The 18,626-nt window shown below is 34.8% G+C and overlaps 1 protein-coding gene across 1 annotated transcript in view; it reads left to right on the forward strand.

The window, feature by feature from the left end:
• Positions 1 to 18,626, forward strand: part of XIRP2 (xin actin binding repeat containing 2) — a 71,714-nt gene that overhangs the window by 34,782 nt on the left and 18,306 nt on the right. The window contains 3 exon segments of the mRNA XM_079131853.1: positions 16,881 to 16,967; positions 17,380 to 17,452; positions 18,323 to 18,456. Coding sequence (XP_078987979.1) covers positions 16,881 to 16,967; positions 17,380 to 17,452; positions 18,323 to 18,456 — 294 coding nt within the window.

Consider the following 18,626-nt stretch of genomic DNA (forward strand, 5'->3'; position numbering starts at 1 on the left):
TCTTGGTATAACATCTGGCATGTATTAATTATTCAGTAAACATTGGCTATTGTCATCAATAGTATTGCCATTAAAATCAAGAGAGAGCATAATCAAGTGCTACCTACTCTCAGTTTAGAATATGATTCACAGGAACTTTAGATATATGTAAAAAGACAAAGAAGGTCTGCATTGTTCTGAGCCTCACACCTTAGTATTCTTTCCAATTCTTTCTTTAGCTCTGGGAAATGATAATTTCTTAGAAACTTCATAAATAATTAGAAATTTGCTTAAAATGAACATACCTATATATGCTTTGGACATAGGTTACCCTGGAGTAGTCAGCAATATAGTGCATATTTTTAAAATTATGATAATGGGGTCTTTTGAGAAAATGTGCTTAACCTCATCTCTGAGAATAAGAAGATGAGTTGGACCTCTAAGAAGGTTGAGGACAGGAACACACATAAACATACTCTGCACAGGTATATGGGGTCCTGTTTGCCACTGTGAAGGCAATTTTGTGTTTTTTAAGTGTAAGTATATGAATTACGTAGAGTTTACTTTTGAAGACTGCTTTATTCACAGAATTGTAACAAAATGTACTGAGAAGAAAATACTATAATTAATATATAAATTGAATCAAGCAGAAGAGGCTATACTACTTGAATAAATGAGGGAAAGAGGAAGAGTTGAGGGTATTGGTTTTTGTTTTTTTTTGTTTGTTTGTTTTGTTTTTCATTTCTACTAGTGTTGAAGCTAGTGTCTTGGAAATTGTGGTTTCTCAGCACATTTTAGTTGGTGTATGGAAGAAAAAGAAAAGAATTTGTAAGGGGAAGAAACTACCTCATGACATTTTATGGTATGTGCAGTTGGAATAGTCAAGATAGATATATTTCTACAATTGTCTTCAAAAAATACAGCAAGTGTTTGTTCAATATACAAGACCATTATGTACAAATGCTAAGATATAAGGGTTTCTATTTACCAGAGAATCATTTCTTTTCATTTGACACAAGTGAGGAAATCTTCCCAACCTTTCTCCAGATAGGCCAGAGAATACACTAACCTTCCACAGGCTACATGGCCAGAGCAAGTCAAAGCTCTTTCTGAGACAGAGCTCTGTCTCAGAAAAACCGAAACAGCACACCCCTTGTCCTCAAGAGGCACATAAATAAGTCTCATCGACAGGCTAGATATAACAGGTTCACTATGTGAAAAATTAAAACTCTAATACCAAATCTTCCACTATTTTTTCTTCCAGACCCAGTCCTTTAATCTGTTTATCCACCACAGCTCTTTCTCAGTGCCTGTGGCTGAGTGGACCTTGGCAATGAGAAGAACACAATAAGATTAACTTTTAATATTGACTCAGAGTCAGAACTCAAAGAGTTTGCTAAATAAAGCACAATAGCCTCAGCCAATGATTATCGGCACGTGACTGGGTTGGTAGGGGTTGCTTTTTGCAGAATTTGGTTGACTGAAGTTGTTTATTAACTGAGCATCTCAGTTCCTGACTATGCCACAGAGTTAACCAGCCTTGCTCTACATTCTAACTCAGATTTCTTTCAATTTAGAAAGAAGTGAACATGTAAATTCTGATCCCATTTTGGATTTGTAGATGCATGTTAAGTAAATTGACTTTTTTCCTCCACTTTTGCCTTCAGAACTGTCCCTATCGTGATCATGGATGCCCACGTCACTACTGCTTCTCTAATCTGTGTTCATGTTCCTCCTGTCTGAATCCTTTGAGGCTGGTTCTCCAGCTTCTCCATCTCTGGGCTCCTCCTTCTTACCCATATCCATCTTCCTGTAGCTTTGCAGGTCATGGCAGAATCCCATACTATTTTTACAGAAACTGAATACATCAAATTATGTTTTGTGAAATTTTTCCTTGCTGGAGCTGTGAAACAAATTAACTGCACTTACTATGGAGAAAACAAAAGCAAAACCACAAACCTAACCACATGAGAGCTTGTAATTCTCAGGATGAAAGGTAAAAAGATGTTCTCTACAAACTCAAAAAACCACAGGCTCTTCCCTTGCCTCCCTTAGCCTACATGGAACTAATCTGTCTAGAAATGCAGCCCATCCTCCTTACAAAACCCTTCTACCTCCTTTACTGCAGGCTCTCTCTGCAGATTGAAGCCCAGGGAAGTTGGTAGTGGGTCCCAGTAAGTTCTGTCTTTGGGTTCCCACATCTCTCAGGGCCAGAAACAGGGCATCTTTTCAGACTGTCTGACACATCTCCTCCTACCCCTACTCTAACCCTGAAAGGATTTAGAATCTTCTTCTTACTGTTGGGGTGGGTCATGGAATCTGGGTGGGAGCTCTGGGTATCTAAGTCTGTTTCCATGAGGGCAGCCTGGGTAGTTCTAGTTTAATTGTTCTGTAGTATGGTCAGAGATCAGGGAATTTTAAAGCTCTTCAGGTGATTCTAATATTCAGCAGTGAACATGGCAATGCAAATCTGGGCTAAGATTTGTTATCCCAGAATTGACCACTTCCCTCTTAGTTCAGGTCTAAGGCCTGTCCCCTGTCCACCTCCCTCTGTCCTTCTCACCACAGGGCTTCTCTGTTCATGTGATCATTTCTCTTGAGATGTGTATTGCAACCCAAGAATAGAACACAAGACTGGGAAGAATACAGGGTTTTAAAGAAATGGTGAAAATCATGAATATCAGCAATCAATTCATGGGTCAAATAATCAATTCATGGGTACCCAACTCCATTTGACACTTTTGTTAATGGTAGATATATTGAAATAGTGAACTTGTGCATATATATGATATATTAGGAGACTAAAAATAAATAGTTAAATGCTTAAAATTTTTTTTTTTTTTTTTTTTTTTTTTTTTGGGGTGCTGGGGATCGAACCCAGGGCCTTGTGCTTGCAAGGCAAGCACTCTACCGACTGAGCTATTTCCCCAACCCCAAATGCTTAAAATTATCTAGGTATATGTTAAAACATAATAAACTACCTAATTAGATTAGAAATAACCAATGAAATTATTAAATTTCAGTTATTACATTGATACTCCAGGAATTAAATTCATTTTTGCAATATTTTATTAAAAATTATCTTAATAGGATTATGCAATCTATATACTTAATGTCTCAAGTTTTTACCTTTGATATTTCTAATCAATGATATTTTGTGATAGATGAAGAGTTTTACTTAATTGTAAAGTGAAAAACCATATTAAATGACAGATTCTCATAGTTGCCTGGTTCTTTACATAACTAAGCCAATGTGTGATCTTTCCCTGGGTTATAAGGTGTGCTCATGAAATATAAGACTGTCTTCAGTGATCCGCTAACATCAATCATGTTACTCTATGGTCACACACTGTAATCTCAACCTCTTCTGTCCTCAAATGAGGTTAGTGATAATTGCTTACTGCCTGCTAAGGTGTGACTATAAAGTCTCAGTCATGTCCCTTTGCAATGTGCCCTTTCAGCTTCTTGCTACAGAACCTGTTGGCATATGAGTTACTCTGCTGGTGCATACAGGATTCACTCCTCCCTCTCAAGTAGGAACACCACAGGCCATTCTAGTACATCATCATAAAGGGAAACTCATTTTCACCCCACACTGTGCAGACAAGGGCAAACATGGTCCTGGGTCTTTGTGAAAATTTCATCTTCTTGGTTAATAAGGTAGTCTGTATAGTACATTGATGGAACATCAGTTCCTTTTTCTGCTTTCATATAAAACTAAGTGAACTACTGTTCTTCGTGTCTTTCAATGGGTTAGGAATATTAACATAGGAAGAGTGTCCTGGTCCTATTTCTCAGGAATTCAGGGCCTCAGTGGATGGTACTAATACCAATAAGTAAGACTTATTTCAAGTGCTTTTAAAACATCCTGAATTGGTTGCTTTTTTTTTTTTTTTTTTTTCCTACAATTCATCTTATTTATTCCCCAAAATAGAATTTGTGGGAGTAAGGTTTACCCTAGTTATTGGAGCTCTATTACAACAGCTTCTCTTCTTCTTAAAGGCATTTTGGGTCTGCTATTTCTATAGACCTATTTGTTCTTAGAAAATACCTTTTCAATTTCATTTAGAGAAGGACAATACACTTACCATTTATAGCCTCATTCCTTTTAAAGTAAAATGACTGGAGATTGCTTAGGAACCGAGTGGTGTGTCTCCACCAGGGCCAAGTGTTGAGGAAGTGATAACAAACTCCTTTCCGAAAGAAATAAGACCAGAGAAGAGTAGTTCTCCATACTTGTAAAGATGATCTCAGAAAGAAAATTTCATGTTGATTAAAGAGGTGAATGAAATACAGATTTTTTTTACATAATGGAATTTTTTATATTTATGAGAGGCAGTGGACCATTTAGGAAAAGTTGACTGAAATAGAAGAAATAATTTTGTATTGGCCTTTCTATCTAAAAGCTCATAATAACTTAGAAATATGGGTGATCTTTTTGTATAATTACATGAACATAATTCTCAAGTTGATAGATAATACTTACCAATTTACTAATTAAATTCAAGTATTTTCAAGTTTTTATAATCAAATAACTAGCTACATAATTTTCAATTCTTAGATTTTGTTATTTTGTGAAAAGCAAGGAAATATAAAAGAAGAAAGTATTAACACTATATAATCATAACACTAGTAAAACTTAGTGAAATCTGTAAAATGTCTTTTCCACATAGTTACTCTTTTGAAAATGGATGTTTTCTCTAAGTACTTGACATCAGAGGATATTATTAGCTCTTTCCGCTTCTTCGGGTCTGTATTTCTCAAACTAAATCCATCCTCATGGGTCTTTGAAAATGATTGGATGAGTCAAGCTCAATCTATTCTTTTGGATGTTCATTTGGTTATTAATTTGCATAATTACAAACAAATTATCATGCTAAAAAAAAAACTGAAAGAACACAAGGCCTGAGAAAAGGAAGCAGCACTAAGAGGTTCTGTCCTTAGAACTACACTGTTGTAGAGAGATGTTTGAGAAATTCTTTATTTTTTTCCAACTTCTTCACAAAACACCACAGGGCAATGAGCAAGATTATATCTTCTAACTGCCTTTCCTAGAGCTTATTCTTTCTCCCTTTCTCCTGAGTGATCTACCTGGACATAGTAAAGAGAGAGTTGTTCATCTCCTTAGGAATGATGAATGAGTGGAGGTGACTTCATTTCCCACCCCATCAGGAGAGCAGGGCACTTTATATACCAGTCACTAGATCGATACCAACAGGGGAAGCCAAGCGCTCAATCGACCTTTCTTATCCTGAGGTAAATACCAGTGCCCTCTAGAGACATAGTACATCCTGCGACAGCACTGCAATTTATTTCTTGTCCTTAGGGTACAAATTACAATAATCTAAGGCAGCAATTCAACATATTGCAATGTTTAGAAACATTTGAGGGAGTGTGTTAGGCAGGGGTTCCATTCATGAGTCTTTTATCTTAAACATTTTATATCATCATTCTGAAAATAAAAACAAATAGAAGCCAACCAAATATTAACTCCACTCCTTTCCTTTCCTTTCCTTTCCTTTCCTTTCCTTTCCTTTCCTTTCCTTTCCTTTCCTTTCCTTTCCTTTCCTTTCCTTTCCTTTCCTTTCCTTTCCTTTCCTTTCCTTTCCTTCCTTCCTTTCCTTCTTTCTTCCCTTCTAATTTGAAACTCAAGAGAGTTTTCCTTTTTCTCCCTTGAGTCTAATACCTTCTTGTCCTCACATTTCGTTACTGTGGAGGATTATGATTATGAAGAAGCAAATCATCAAGTATATATTCCGCATCCTTACAAATGCACGTTGAATACCTCCCTTACTGCTTTTAATTATTTAAAAAAAAAACTTGGTTCAAATATCTGGTTGATGGTATTCTAGTAATATATTATGGTATTTTTAAAATTGTGGGTAGCATTCCTCCTTAAACCACTTTTACTGGTTATGTTGATGTGTAATCAATGTGTAGAAAGCTAGAGTTGTGGAATTTTAAATAAATTTTGTGTTATTCAGTGCAACGGGCCTTGTACATTTTCCAATAATTATGAACAACCAATGTGGTCCTTTTGGCTTCTTTCAGTGCGTCCCCAACCTCTGTCTCAGCACCTTACCAATGAAGATACTGATTGAAATTAGTTATGACTCGTCTACCTGATTTCTCAATTTAATTGATGACAAATTCTAGCCATAACCCAACACTCCTGCCTCCCTAATCACTACGCATTCCCCAAATTCCTTGTAAATACATTCACCAACAAAATTACAACTCAGTACCCTTATAGATCTCCCCGTATTTCCTTGTTTTTTTAAAAAACTGATTGAACTAATTCGCTTTTAATCATAATTATGATTTTCCCTAAAATGTCTTGTTTGCACAGACAGCATTGTAATGCTTAGATCAAAGCCAAATCTAATTCATTCTTCCTCCTTGTTTGGGTTTTATATAAGGATTAAAAATGTCATTCCTCCCAACAAAAAACACTGATGGCCATAAAGACCCAGAGAGATAGTGAGAAACAGGAGGCAGACTTATATAATAAAAACTCATGACACTTGGCAGGCACAATGTGTTGACTCAAAGTCTTCCTATGCATCTTTGTACAGTCACATGAAACAAATATTGCCCTAATAAAAATAAAAAAGCCCATATTAGTTTCATTATAAGAGTTGATTGAAAGTGCTTTCTGCTGCACTCTCTGTTGTTGAAAATGAGGGGAAATAATTTTGTGTTTTAAAATGGTTTCCATTTGGTTCAGAAGACGTCAGTGTTCGTGACTAATACTTTCTTAACAAGGGTTAACTTTTGATGTCTGAACTTCCTTCTGTTCCACCACCCCAATGAGGCAGAACCAGTCACCACTAGAAGCTATAAAATAGGCACTTCCTCTCCTAGCCTTCCTGGGATTCCAGATCTGTGAACTGGACTGCATTGATAGGGCACCTCCAGCTAAGAATGTGCATAAGAGTTAGTGAGATTAGGCACTGGGACCCTACAGAATCAATTTTGGTGATGACTGTGGCAGAGAATCACAATATCACAATAACAAGAAATAACGATTCCAGAAACAAGACACAGCATGCACTACCGATGTTGCTAGCAGTGAGCCTGTCTGGATCACGTGGCAGCAGCAAGGGTGGGTTCACCACATAGTTCTGCAATTGTATTCTGCACTGTTACTGGTTACAAACCCCTCAAAATCCTGGGTCTTCCTTAGAGGCTCTACACTCACCATCCCTGCCACCAATATCTCTTCAATAAATTCCCTTTTTCATTTTAATCAGTCAAACTCCAATGCTTGAAACTGGAAGTTTGTGACTGATAAAAGACATAATCTACCGAAGTTAACATTCTTCATTGTTGAAGATGAGGGTCATGCAACAGCTTCCTTTAGGAAAAGAATAAGTGTAGAAAGAAGATTATATAATAGTAGATTTAAATCACTATGAACTGACCATTCACAAGGTGTTAGTTCATAAAAGAACCATAGAAAACTGAATAGGGGATCATGAATCCACATTCAGCCATGCTCCAGGGAATACTTCCATGCTGCTAAGGAGCAGAATCGGTTTGGAATGGTTCATAATATGTACAGGTGTCTTTTGCTTCTTTTAGTTAAATCCCTGATCCACTACTTTTTTTAGCACAGGAAAAAAATGTATGCATTGGGAGGTGCGTCTCTTTTAGTTTCTGGACTTAATTATATCATGAGATTATCTGGTTAAAATTCATTGACACCAAAGCATTTTCATTCAATCTCTGCCCCCCCCCACTTTTGATCTGTTTACTACTGAATAGTGAACCATTAGAAAATGTCTGACATAAGTAAGTGTGCAATAAATAAGTAAAGATATTAAACACTGGTGTGGGCATTATATGAGCCCAGGGTTTTGCAAATACTTACTTATTTACTCCTCACAATAACCTTCTGAGATAGGTACTTTTATTTTCTTTCTGGGTTTGTTTTGTTTTGTTTTATAGTTTTGGTTCAGCAAGAAACAAACCACATGTGATCGTCTAGATAATGTTTTCCAAGGAAATGAAACAAATATGATACTTATCCAAAGAAAGTCTGGCTCGCCAGTCTGTCCCTGTACATTTACTTATTTATTTTTAATTCAGCTGGTAATCACTAAGGACCCACCATATGTCAGGTACTGAAAAAGAAAATTTAATAATTAATATGACATTATTTTTTGCCCTTCAGGGAGCTCACTCTATTCGAAAAGGACGACATAAAAAATAATTGCAAATGAAGTATGGTAGATGCTGTGGATAGGAAAATATAAAGAGGCACACAGGGAAAGTGGAAACATGGACACTGTGATAAACTTTAGTCTGGGGTGAAAGATGGTCAAGAAGGACATCTGAGGGCAGAGAATGCTTCAGTTGAAACTCAAAATAATTTTCCAGACATACATACCATGATTTATTTGTGAATATACTTAGAAATAATTGAAGCATGAAGGTAGAAATATAGGCAAAGACCAGATTCTAGAGAAAAGTATATGCCATGTTAAAAAAGAATTTCCTTACTGTGTTCTCAGGAAATCAAGAGCCATTGAAGAAATACAGAACTAAACCAAATAGATAAACTTTTAAGTAAAAATCATTCTGACTCTATAGAGTTGACACAAGGAAGTTAAGATTAGATGGAAGAAGAATAAATTAGGAGACTACTAAATAGTCCAGATTAAACATCTGAGTACTTCAAAAGGTCAGAAGCTCTAGGGCTTCTGGTTCAATATAAACAGCATTAGGTAGTAAAGGTGTACTCTTAAAATTTTGCTCCCATTTATTGTACTTTTATGTTTATATCCTAGTTATATATATATATATATATATATATATATATATATATACCATTAACATACACCAACATAAAATTTCCAGAAGGTATTTTATTTATTGTAAATTGAATGCTTTAATGTAAGTTTCTTTTTTAATTCATCAAATAAATGTTGTCATTTATGTAACAAATACGTTTGAGAACGTGATCAAGAGTGCATCTTTATTTTTGTGAATCTTCATCTGTATTGGACTCTGGGATATGGTTCCTTAAATGATACTTTTAGATAAGAAGAGAATAGTCAGGGTTCTAGTAGTTAAAACTGATTTTTGCTTCTATTGAATTCTCCCTTCTAGAAGACACATTTTTTTTTTTTTACTTTAAACTGTTATGATTCAAATATGAGGAATCTCCAAAAAGTTCATGTGTGAGACAGTGCTAGAACATTCACAGGTGAAATGAGTGGGTTACGAGAGTCTTTACCTAATCAGTGCGTTAATTCACTGATAGGTATTAACTGGATGGTAACTGTAGGCAGGCAGGGTGTGTGACTGAAGGAAGTAAGTCACTGGGATGTGCCTTTGTGGTATATATTTTGGCCCCGGGTGAAGAATGCTCTCTCATGCTTCCTGACTAACCCTGTCCTGAACTACTTTCCTCCTCCACAACCCTTCCACCACGATGTTCTGCCTCCCTTGGGTCCCAGAGTTATGGAGTTGACTATCTATAGAGTGAGACTTCTGAAACTGAGCACCAATAAGTTTTCCTCCTCCAAAATTGTTCTTATCAGATCTTTTGGTCACAACAGTGAAAAGGCTGACTAAAATATATTACTAAGTAGATTTATTAAAGTGACATATTCTCTTTAAGTTAAATAGACCAAATCCTAATTGTCAAGAAATTAGTCATGCCCTTGATTTTTTTAAAAATGCTTTTTACTATTGCAGCATTATGGCTATGCATAATAGTGGGGTTCATTTTGACATATTCATAAATGCATATAGCGTAACGCTTCATTTCAATTCCCAGTACTTCCCCTTTCCCTCCCTTCCTCTCTGTCCCAATACCCTTCCTTTACTATGCTGGTCACACCTATATAAATTTATTGCTTTTTAATTGGTATATGATAGTTATACATAAAAGTGGAAATCATTGTGTTATATTCATATATGCATGTGCAAAATTGTTCAATATTTTTCCACGGTTCCTCCACCTTCCCTTCTCTCTCTCTTTGCCCTAGATCCTCTTCTTCTACTTCACTATTCTCTATTATATTTTTAAGATATCTACCTTTAAAAAATTAAAGATTTCTCATTTCTCTCTAGATTCTGCACACAAGGGAAAACATTCAACCCTTGATTTTCTGAGTCTGACTTGTACTTAGCATGATGTTGTCTAGTTCCATCCATTTGCCAGCAAATAACATAATTACTTCTAATAATGGAGTAGAACTCCATCATGCATTTATACCACATTTTCTTTATCCATTTATTTGTTAACAGGTACCTAGGCTAGTTTCATAATTTGCCTATTGTGGTCTTGTACTGCTATAAACATGCTTCACATATATCACTATAGTACATTGGAATTTAGTTCTTTGGGGATAAATACCAACGAATGGGATACCTGGGTCATTGTGGGATTTCATTTCTAGTCTTTTGAGCTAACTCCACAATTGATCTTCAAAGTGTACTAATTTGCAGCCCCACCAAAAAATTTATGAGTGTATCTTTTCCCCACATCCCTCACCAGAACTGAGTATTATTTGTATTCTTAATGATTGACATTCTGACTGGAGTGAGGAGAACTCTCAATGTAGTTTTGATTTTCATTTCTCTAATTGCTAAGGATGTTGAACATTTTTTTCATATACTCATTGGCCATTTGCATTTCTTCTTTCGAGAAACATCTGTTTAGTTCATTTGCCCTTTTATTGATTGGGTTATTTGAGGGGTTTTGGGTGGTGATTTTTGAGATGTTTATGGATCTCAGATATTAATTCCCCTCTTATAAAAATAGTTGGCAAAGATCTTCTCCCATCGGGCAGCTTCTCTCTTCAAGTTCTTAAGTCTTTTCTTTGGTGTGCAGGAGGTTTTTAACTTGAGGTCATCCCACTTATTGGTCCTTGGTTTTATTTCTTGAGCATTAGGAGTCATATTAAGGAAGTCAGTGCCTTCACAAACATGTTGGCCTGTTAACTCTGTGTTATCTTCAAGCAGTTACAGTATTTCTGGCCTAATTCTAATTCTTTGATCTCCTTTCAGTTGATTTTTTATGTGGTTTGAGAGTTAGGGGTCTAGTTTCATTCTTCTATATATATGGTCATCCAGTTTCCCAGCATCAATTGCTAAAAAAACTATCTTTTCTCTAGTGTATGTTTTTAATACCTTATCAAGGATCAGAAGATAATATCTATGTGGGTTTGTCTGTGTGTTTTTTCTTCTATTCCATTGGTCTCCAGTGTCCGTTTTATGCCAATATCATGCTGTATTGTTACTATAACTGAGTCTAATTGGAGATAAGGTACTGTGATGCTACCAGCATTGCTCTTATTGCTCAGGATTAGTTATTCTGGGTCCATTCATATAAATGTAAAATGAGGATAGCATTGCTTTTCATTGTCATCATAAATATCTCGACTTAGTTTTTTGACATCATAGTAATTCTGCCAAATGCAATCTATTGCTGTTTATATGATTTATCAGCTCAAGGAATAATAACAATTCACTACAGAAAGGACATAAAATTAGTTTGTTTAGTGCCATGAATATTCTAAAGGTTTTTTTAAAAATTTATATTCTTATTTTAAAAGATCCTCTACCTTTGTGTATGTGGCTGTTGCCTGTGTACTTATTATTTTCTTGGACAGCCTTCTCCTCTGATGATGCTGACTACCTTTTACAGCATCATTGCACTGCCCATGTTTTTCCATAGATGTTCTGATCACTTGAACTATCATCAAGTGCCCCTCATTTTGTGTACACTCTGTAAAGTGGTTGACCATTATTTTTATACACATCAGCTTTAGTAACTTCACCTACCAATTATGAAAATATTCAGTATCAAGACAATAAGCCAAAAGACCCAAAAATAATCATAGGACTATGTAGAAAAATCCAGAATCTCAAATTTTAAAGCAAGACCAAAACAATTATAAAATTTTCACACACTAAGGGGGAAAAGTGACAATTTCCCCATGCATCAATCCTTGACATTCTATTTCACTTCTCCTGTGCACTGAGAAGCTAAACATTGGGATTTGAGAACCAGAGTGAAACTCACAGTTCAGTTAAAGGAGAGGGTCATATGAGAAAGTGATGACTGTGAAACATGAGGGGTAAATAATAGAAATGTGTACTGACAGTCATAGGAAGAGAAAGAAAGAAGAAGAGGGAGAAGTGCGAACAGCCAACCCTGTAAAGAAGTCAGGGAACATTTCAAGAAGAAAATAATTTTTGAACCAAGTTTTCAAAAGGGTATAGTGAATGTGAAAAACTCAAGCACAAAGGATGTCAGAAGGTGTTTAGTAACTTTTTGTGTAGTGTTCCCAAAAAATAAAGAGATAAAACTCAAGCAAAGTATGCTTCAATTTGATATACGCAAATCAGGACAAGCATAATGTATCCACCACAAATTTTTGTCCTCATCACTTAAAAGAACTGACAGCCCTTTCAAACCTTGCCTATATTCCCAATTTGGCTATGATAACTAGCATGTTTTTGTAGTTTAGGTCTGTCTTGCACAAAAATGCAAATGATGATAAAATATCATATCCCTTTCTAGTTCTATTAAAAATAAGATTAGTTACAGGAAAAAATGTTGAATTTCTATTTTTTCTACTCTGGTGAGACAGATATCTACTATTCTTCCAGTCTTTCCTCATATGCTTTTTGTACTGGGTATATTCCTAAGAATCATTGTCAGTCACCATAAAATAGGTCTTTTTTCTCATTCATTGCATCCAAACGAATTTGTATTTTTGTTGGTAAAAGTTGACAATGTCTTTTCCTATAATTATTATGACAATGACAAGTTGGGTAGGCAGAATGTGAACTATTGTCTGTGCTGGAAAAATCTCCTTAGAAGATGTGTATATCAACAATAGATTTTTTGTAATATACTTGGCTAATACATGAACAGATTGATGTGAGCCATGCAAACATTTTACGAGTGCTTTGTAATTGTTACAATTTATTTTTTATACTCCAAAGTTAGAATATATATGTGTGTGTGTGTGTGTGTGTGTGTGTGTGTGTGTGTATATATTACTTCTTTTCTTTCCTGTAGTGACTGCTTGAAATGAAAGAACTGAATTTAAAGTGTGATTTAGTGATTTGTCTTTGATTACAATGAACCTAATAGAGGAAGGAGTTAGTAATAATCCCTGAATCTGGTTATGTTAATCCACCTGTGAACAAATAGCATTTTGGTCTCTTGCAGCCTGGTCTATATTTGGAATTTCATTTTCAGCAACCAATTTCATGAATCATTTCATGTGAGTTTATCTATGGTGTTCTGACTAGAATTCTTTATTATATTTATTTGTGTAATTTGATTTCTGCCTTAGCATTATAATGATTCATTCTTTACCTAACTCTACACTCTATAGATACCAAAAATTGGGAAAGAAAGTCAGATGTAAAATCCAAATTAAAGTAGTTTACAAAATGGGAAACAGAAAAAAATGATGGAAACAAAATCTTGGGATATTTAAGACAGATTTTATGTAAGTTACAGCAACCGGGGGGCTCTAAAATTGATGCAATGATTCTAACATACCAAACTACTGTAGCAATTACAGTTCTATTTAGTAATAGTACGTAAATGCTGAAGTAGAAACTTACAACTATAAACAAAATTTACGTATGTTTGTACTGCTAATGTTGTGCCATTTCTTACAAGAAAATATATTTAGAGATGATAGGCATAGATGGTTTTCACTTGAATAGATGCACACTAACTATAAAGTGTTTGCTCCAGAAGATGATAACTTTTGAACTACATGACAAAAAATACATTTCTATACAGTTTTCCTACTTAGAATAGTTTACATTTTTTCTCCACAGAGATTCATGTCACTTTACTCTCAGTATGACAATTGGTAGAAGGTACCTGAAACCTAAAATCTCTATGAATATGAAAAAGGGTTTAGAAAAACACCAGCTTGCTGTTAAACATTAGGAAGTAATAGGGACAGTGGCCTGAAAACTATACGCCTGACCAAAATGCCAGCCCCTCTTTGTGTCAGCCAGGTACTTTCATGTTGGAATATGGACCGACAGTTGTGAGATCTTCAGAGTTTTCAAAACAGGAAGAAACATTGATTTCTGTAGGTGTTAACTAATCCAAGTTTAAAAATGACAGCAGGGATCATTTACAGGATGTCATTAGAACACAGATGGCATATAGACTTCTGGGCAGAGACATGACTCAATGAAATATCTATGGTGCCCCTCAGTAAAGACCTCGCCTCTGTTCAGGTTCTTTTATTCTTCTTTGCTGCTTCGCAGTCTGTTCATTACCACTTCCAACTTCTGAGTGTGTACATAGGAACATAAGAATCATGAGAGATTTACACCCCATCTCTGTAGGTAGGCAGACAGATTGTCACTGTTGTAAGGAGTTGTCCTTTCTACTCAAGCATTTTTTTCTATCTGCCTTATTCAATGACTACTATGTTCCCTCCAGCCCAATGCTATTAACACCCTTAAATAAGACTGGATTATGTAAGGCATCTTATGTGGAATTCTGATCCTTTGAACTGAAAGGAAAGAACATGGATTGTTAGTTTCTTTCTATAATCTTTCTTGAGAAAGTATTTTGTATATTGTCCTATCCCCAGTTTCTAGACCACTCTTGAAAAGTATAAGTTTCAGCAGAATTAATTTACTAATTGAAGGTTCTATTTCATTCACTCATTTTTTCCTTATGTTGTAATGGCAAGATCACAATAAATCACAGAGTTGATCTTAAAGGAGGAACTGGAACCATCTTTATTGATCAGCTGGCAGGACAGAGGGGCAGGCTGCAAGTCTGCACCCTTCAACCCCCTCCAGGGTTTAGAGTGTACTTTTATACCATAAGTAAATCAAGTCAGTACATTAATCGTAAGTGGCTGTTGGTATGACAATCAGAGAATGGTTACTGACATTTAAACAAATGTTAACATTTTATGTGGTTAGGGTACACTGCCCAAGAAAAATGGAACCCAGAGGGAGAACAATCTTACATTGTATAAGAATTGCCATTTTGTGTTGCCAAACATGCCATGCTGAGCAACTGTTGATGGGTACAGAGGCAGAGTGTTCCCATGGGTGAAGCTTTTCCTACATGACATGGAGTCTCAGGGACTGTTTGGTTACTGCCCCTCTAGCCTGGACCATAACAATGTGAACCTTTTTCTTAGTAAAGTTTTGGATCAAACATATTATCAAATATCATTTGAAATATATAGATCATAAAACAGGGATAGGAAAACATTATATTCAGAAAAAAAAAAACCTTTAGTGTACTTTAATGAGTTATATAACCTAAATTTAAAGTGTAAGCCCACATTTTCACTTTATTTGCTTATAAAACTTTCAGGATTGTCTCAACTTATGCTTCTTAATTCTCCTTTCTAGGAAAGTACAATAAACCCAGATTATATTATACATCTCTAAATAATCAACTGCTCCTTGATTAATTAGAACCTTAACTTTGTATTCCAAACACCTGTGGGGCAAACATCACATACTTGTAAGTCTAGTAGCAAGGAAAGGACCAGTTGCGATCTCATTAATTAATTTTACAGTTACTCTTGGTTTAAGGAATAAAAATGTGATAGTTTAAAACTATTTAACTAACTGTAAAAAAAAATAGTGATCCTAATTAATTCTTAATGATAATATACCTTTGCTCACTTGACTATTCTTTACTAAAGCACATTTTTAAAAATCAGATGTCAAAAAATACTATTTGTCATCTGGATATCAAGATAAAACTAAAGTTCTAAGTTCAAATACATTCAAATACATATGTTCTTAAAGAGAGAGGGTATCCATATCTTTATTTTTGATGTTAGGATTTTTAACCAGCATTCTAAGTAGTTTTTGATATCAACCAATATTATAATCATGTCACAATATTCTGTAATGAAAGCAAGGCTGGATCACAAAATTTTCAGGAGCTCTATGTTTCCAATTCAGTTACAGTCACCTGTTTTAACCTGACCAAAGTCAAAAGTAGTTTCCATAAAACAAAGATAAGGAATGCATAGTATCATAATATGGCCTATGTGTATTGGTTATATTTAGAGATCAGTTTTAATTGAACTCTAAATAATCATAATATTGGATGGCCAAATTGAAGACCAGAATGTGGTTTTGATAATGAAAATGTGACTTATGAACAACAAAATATATTTCTTTTTCAAGAATTTGCATATTCTTTTTGAAGTCCATCTTTCTCATAACAAATACAAGATGCACCACTAACATTTGGGATCTATGTCCTAATCCCCAAAATGTGAATATGTAAAATTATTTGCAAAGGGAATTATAATTGCAGAAGGAATAAAACTGCTAATTAATTGATATTATGACAAGGATATAATCCTTGATTATCTGGGTTGGTCCAATGTAATCATAAATGCCCTGAAAACTAGAAGAGAGGATCAGACAGGTGGCAGTGGGAGAAGGTCTCAACCTGAGAAGAGGGGACAAAAGCCTAGGAAGGTGGGAAGCTTCCAGAAGCTGTGAAAGGCAAGGGAATGGATTCTGCCGCAGAGTCTACAGAAAGGAATACGTACCTTCTGACATCTGTCAGGACTTCTGAAGCACAGTAATACAAAATAGTAACATTATGCAATTTTAAGCAACTAAATTTTCACTACTTTGTTATAGCACCCAAGCAATTTCAGAAACTTCATTTTTTTAAATATATATTTTAGTTGTACGTGCACACAATACCTTTATTTTATTTTTATGTGGTGCTGAAGATCGAACCCAGGGCCTCACATGGGCTAGGCAAGCACACTACCATTGAACCACAAACCCAGCCCAGACATTTCATTTTTTTAGAATCCTCTGTGAAATCTCATTAGTTTAGATGTTCAAACTTTTCTTAAGGCTTTGTCTGTTTTTGTTTGCATTCTTATTTTCAGGAGGTAATCCACAGCAGTCAGGAAATGAGAAGAAATGAGCAAGAAGTTTCCAAATCACATGGAATTGATATTCTCCAAAAAGAAATGGTAACTAGTTAGAGATACAATACTTGGCAAACAGTTTCCAAAACTTTGTGCAAGTTTTGACTTTGTTGTTTTTGTTGTAAGTTTTGTTTTTATTGTCCTTTACATATTTAATATCTCTCTATATATATATGTATATATATACATATATATATATCAGTGTCTCTATTTTAAAGTTGAAATTCTTTTAAAGATAAAAGGTACCCTAAGAAAATGATTGCACTTTAGATAGTGAATCAGATTTTTTCTATCTCAAGTTCTTGCATTAAAATAAATGATAGAAACTTAATTAGCATCTTTCAATTTATACTGAAGTCTTAGATGAAAATCACTAAAATGAAGAATATTATTTGTAGTGTTCAAAGCACTGACTTCTGAAAAACAATTACTTTGTAAAAATTATCTTTAAACACAGGTGTCTCATCTTGAAAAGCACACCCAGGAACTAAACCAAGCTTCTCAGTTCCATCAGTATGTTCAAGAAACAGGTAAGAGCCTGTTATTACTGGGCCACTATCTTTCTCTTATTGATGTGTGTGTGTGAGTTTGAATGGAGAAATTCCAAAGCCCAATTCTTCCCACTAAGTAACTTTAGTAACTATGACTCATGGTCCCAAAGAGGGCAGGGTAGTGTTTCTACATATAATTAGATTTTGCCTGTGGTAATAGATGAAATATGTTTTTAAAGTAGTTCACTGCTCATTACCCCTATGAGGTTCATCCTTAAAGGCAGAAGGTGACAAGGTAGTCACTTTTGAATTCCCACTTCTGAATTCCTTTTTTGCCTCAGGGACCTAGAATACAACTTGATGGTATCAAATTCCCTGGTAATAGAATTATCTGTGTTATGTTAATTTTAGTGACAGATTTAAGTACTACTAAACCTAGTTCTACAAAGTACAAATAGGAGATTAGAATAATCTTATGTTTGTATAAGACAAGGTACTGTTGTTCAGCTTATACTAGGGGAAAGATTTTTGCAGCCCTGAAGAGGTGAAAGTGAAAATGTAATCCAATCATGACCAAAACATTACTCAAATGATTTGACTATTTTTATTTTGTTTAAGAAATCGTCTACTCTTCTTTCTTTTGTTTCTAACTGTTAATATTTTTTTTCCTAAGAAGAGAAGTGGAACATTCTTGAAAAATATTTGGAAAATATTCCTTCCCACATATAACCACCAAAATTTTTCTTCCTGCATTTTTTCCCTATATTTCTTGCTATATGCCTAAATTACAAAATGAACCAATAGCATATGAATAAATGTATCCCTTGAATCTTTTTATTTATCTTACATTTTTCTTTAACATAATTTTATTCATTATATAATATCCCTGATATTCTTATCTGTTTGTAGTTATTGATACACCTGAGGATGAAGAAGTTCCTAAGGTTTCAACTAAGTTTCTGAAAGAGCAATTTGAAAAATCTGCCCAGGAAAAGGTCCTTTATTCTGACAAAGAGACAACAACCCCAGCCAAGCAGATTAAGGTAAGGTAATTTCTCTACATGGAAATATATTAAATGTAAAATCAGATTTAAGTGTGTAAAATTTTCAAATTATTGGCTATTTGAGGTGTTTTTTTCAAGAATAACAAAAAAATCTTGAACTAGCACTTATTCTGTCCCAGAAGAAGAATATTGATCTACATAAGAAAAGA

This window comes from Sciurus vulgaris, assembly GCF_902686455.1.
Source record: "Sciurus vulgaris genome assembly, chromosome: 3".
Classification (NCBI taxonomy): Eukaryota; Metazoa; Chordata; class Mammalia; order Rodentia; family Sciuridae; genus Sciurus; species Sciurus vulgaris.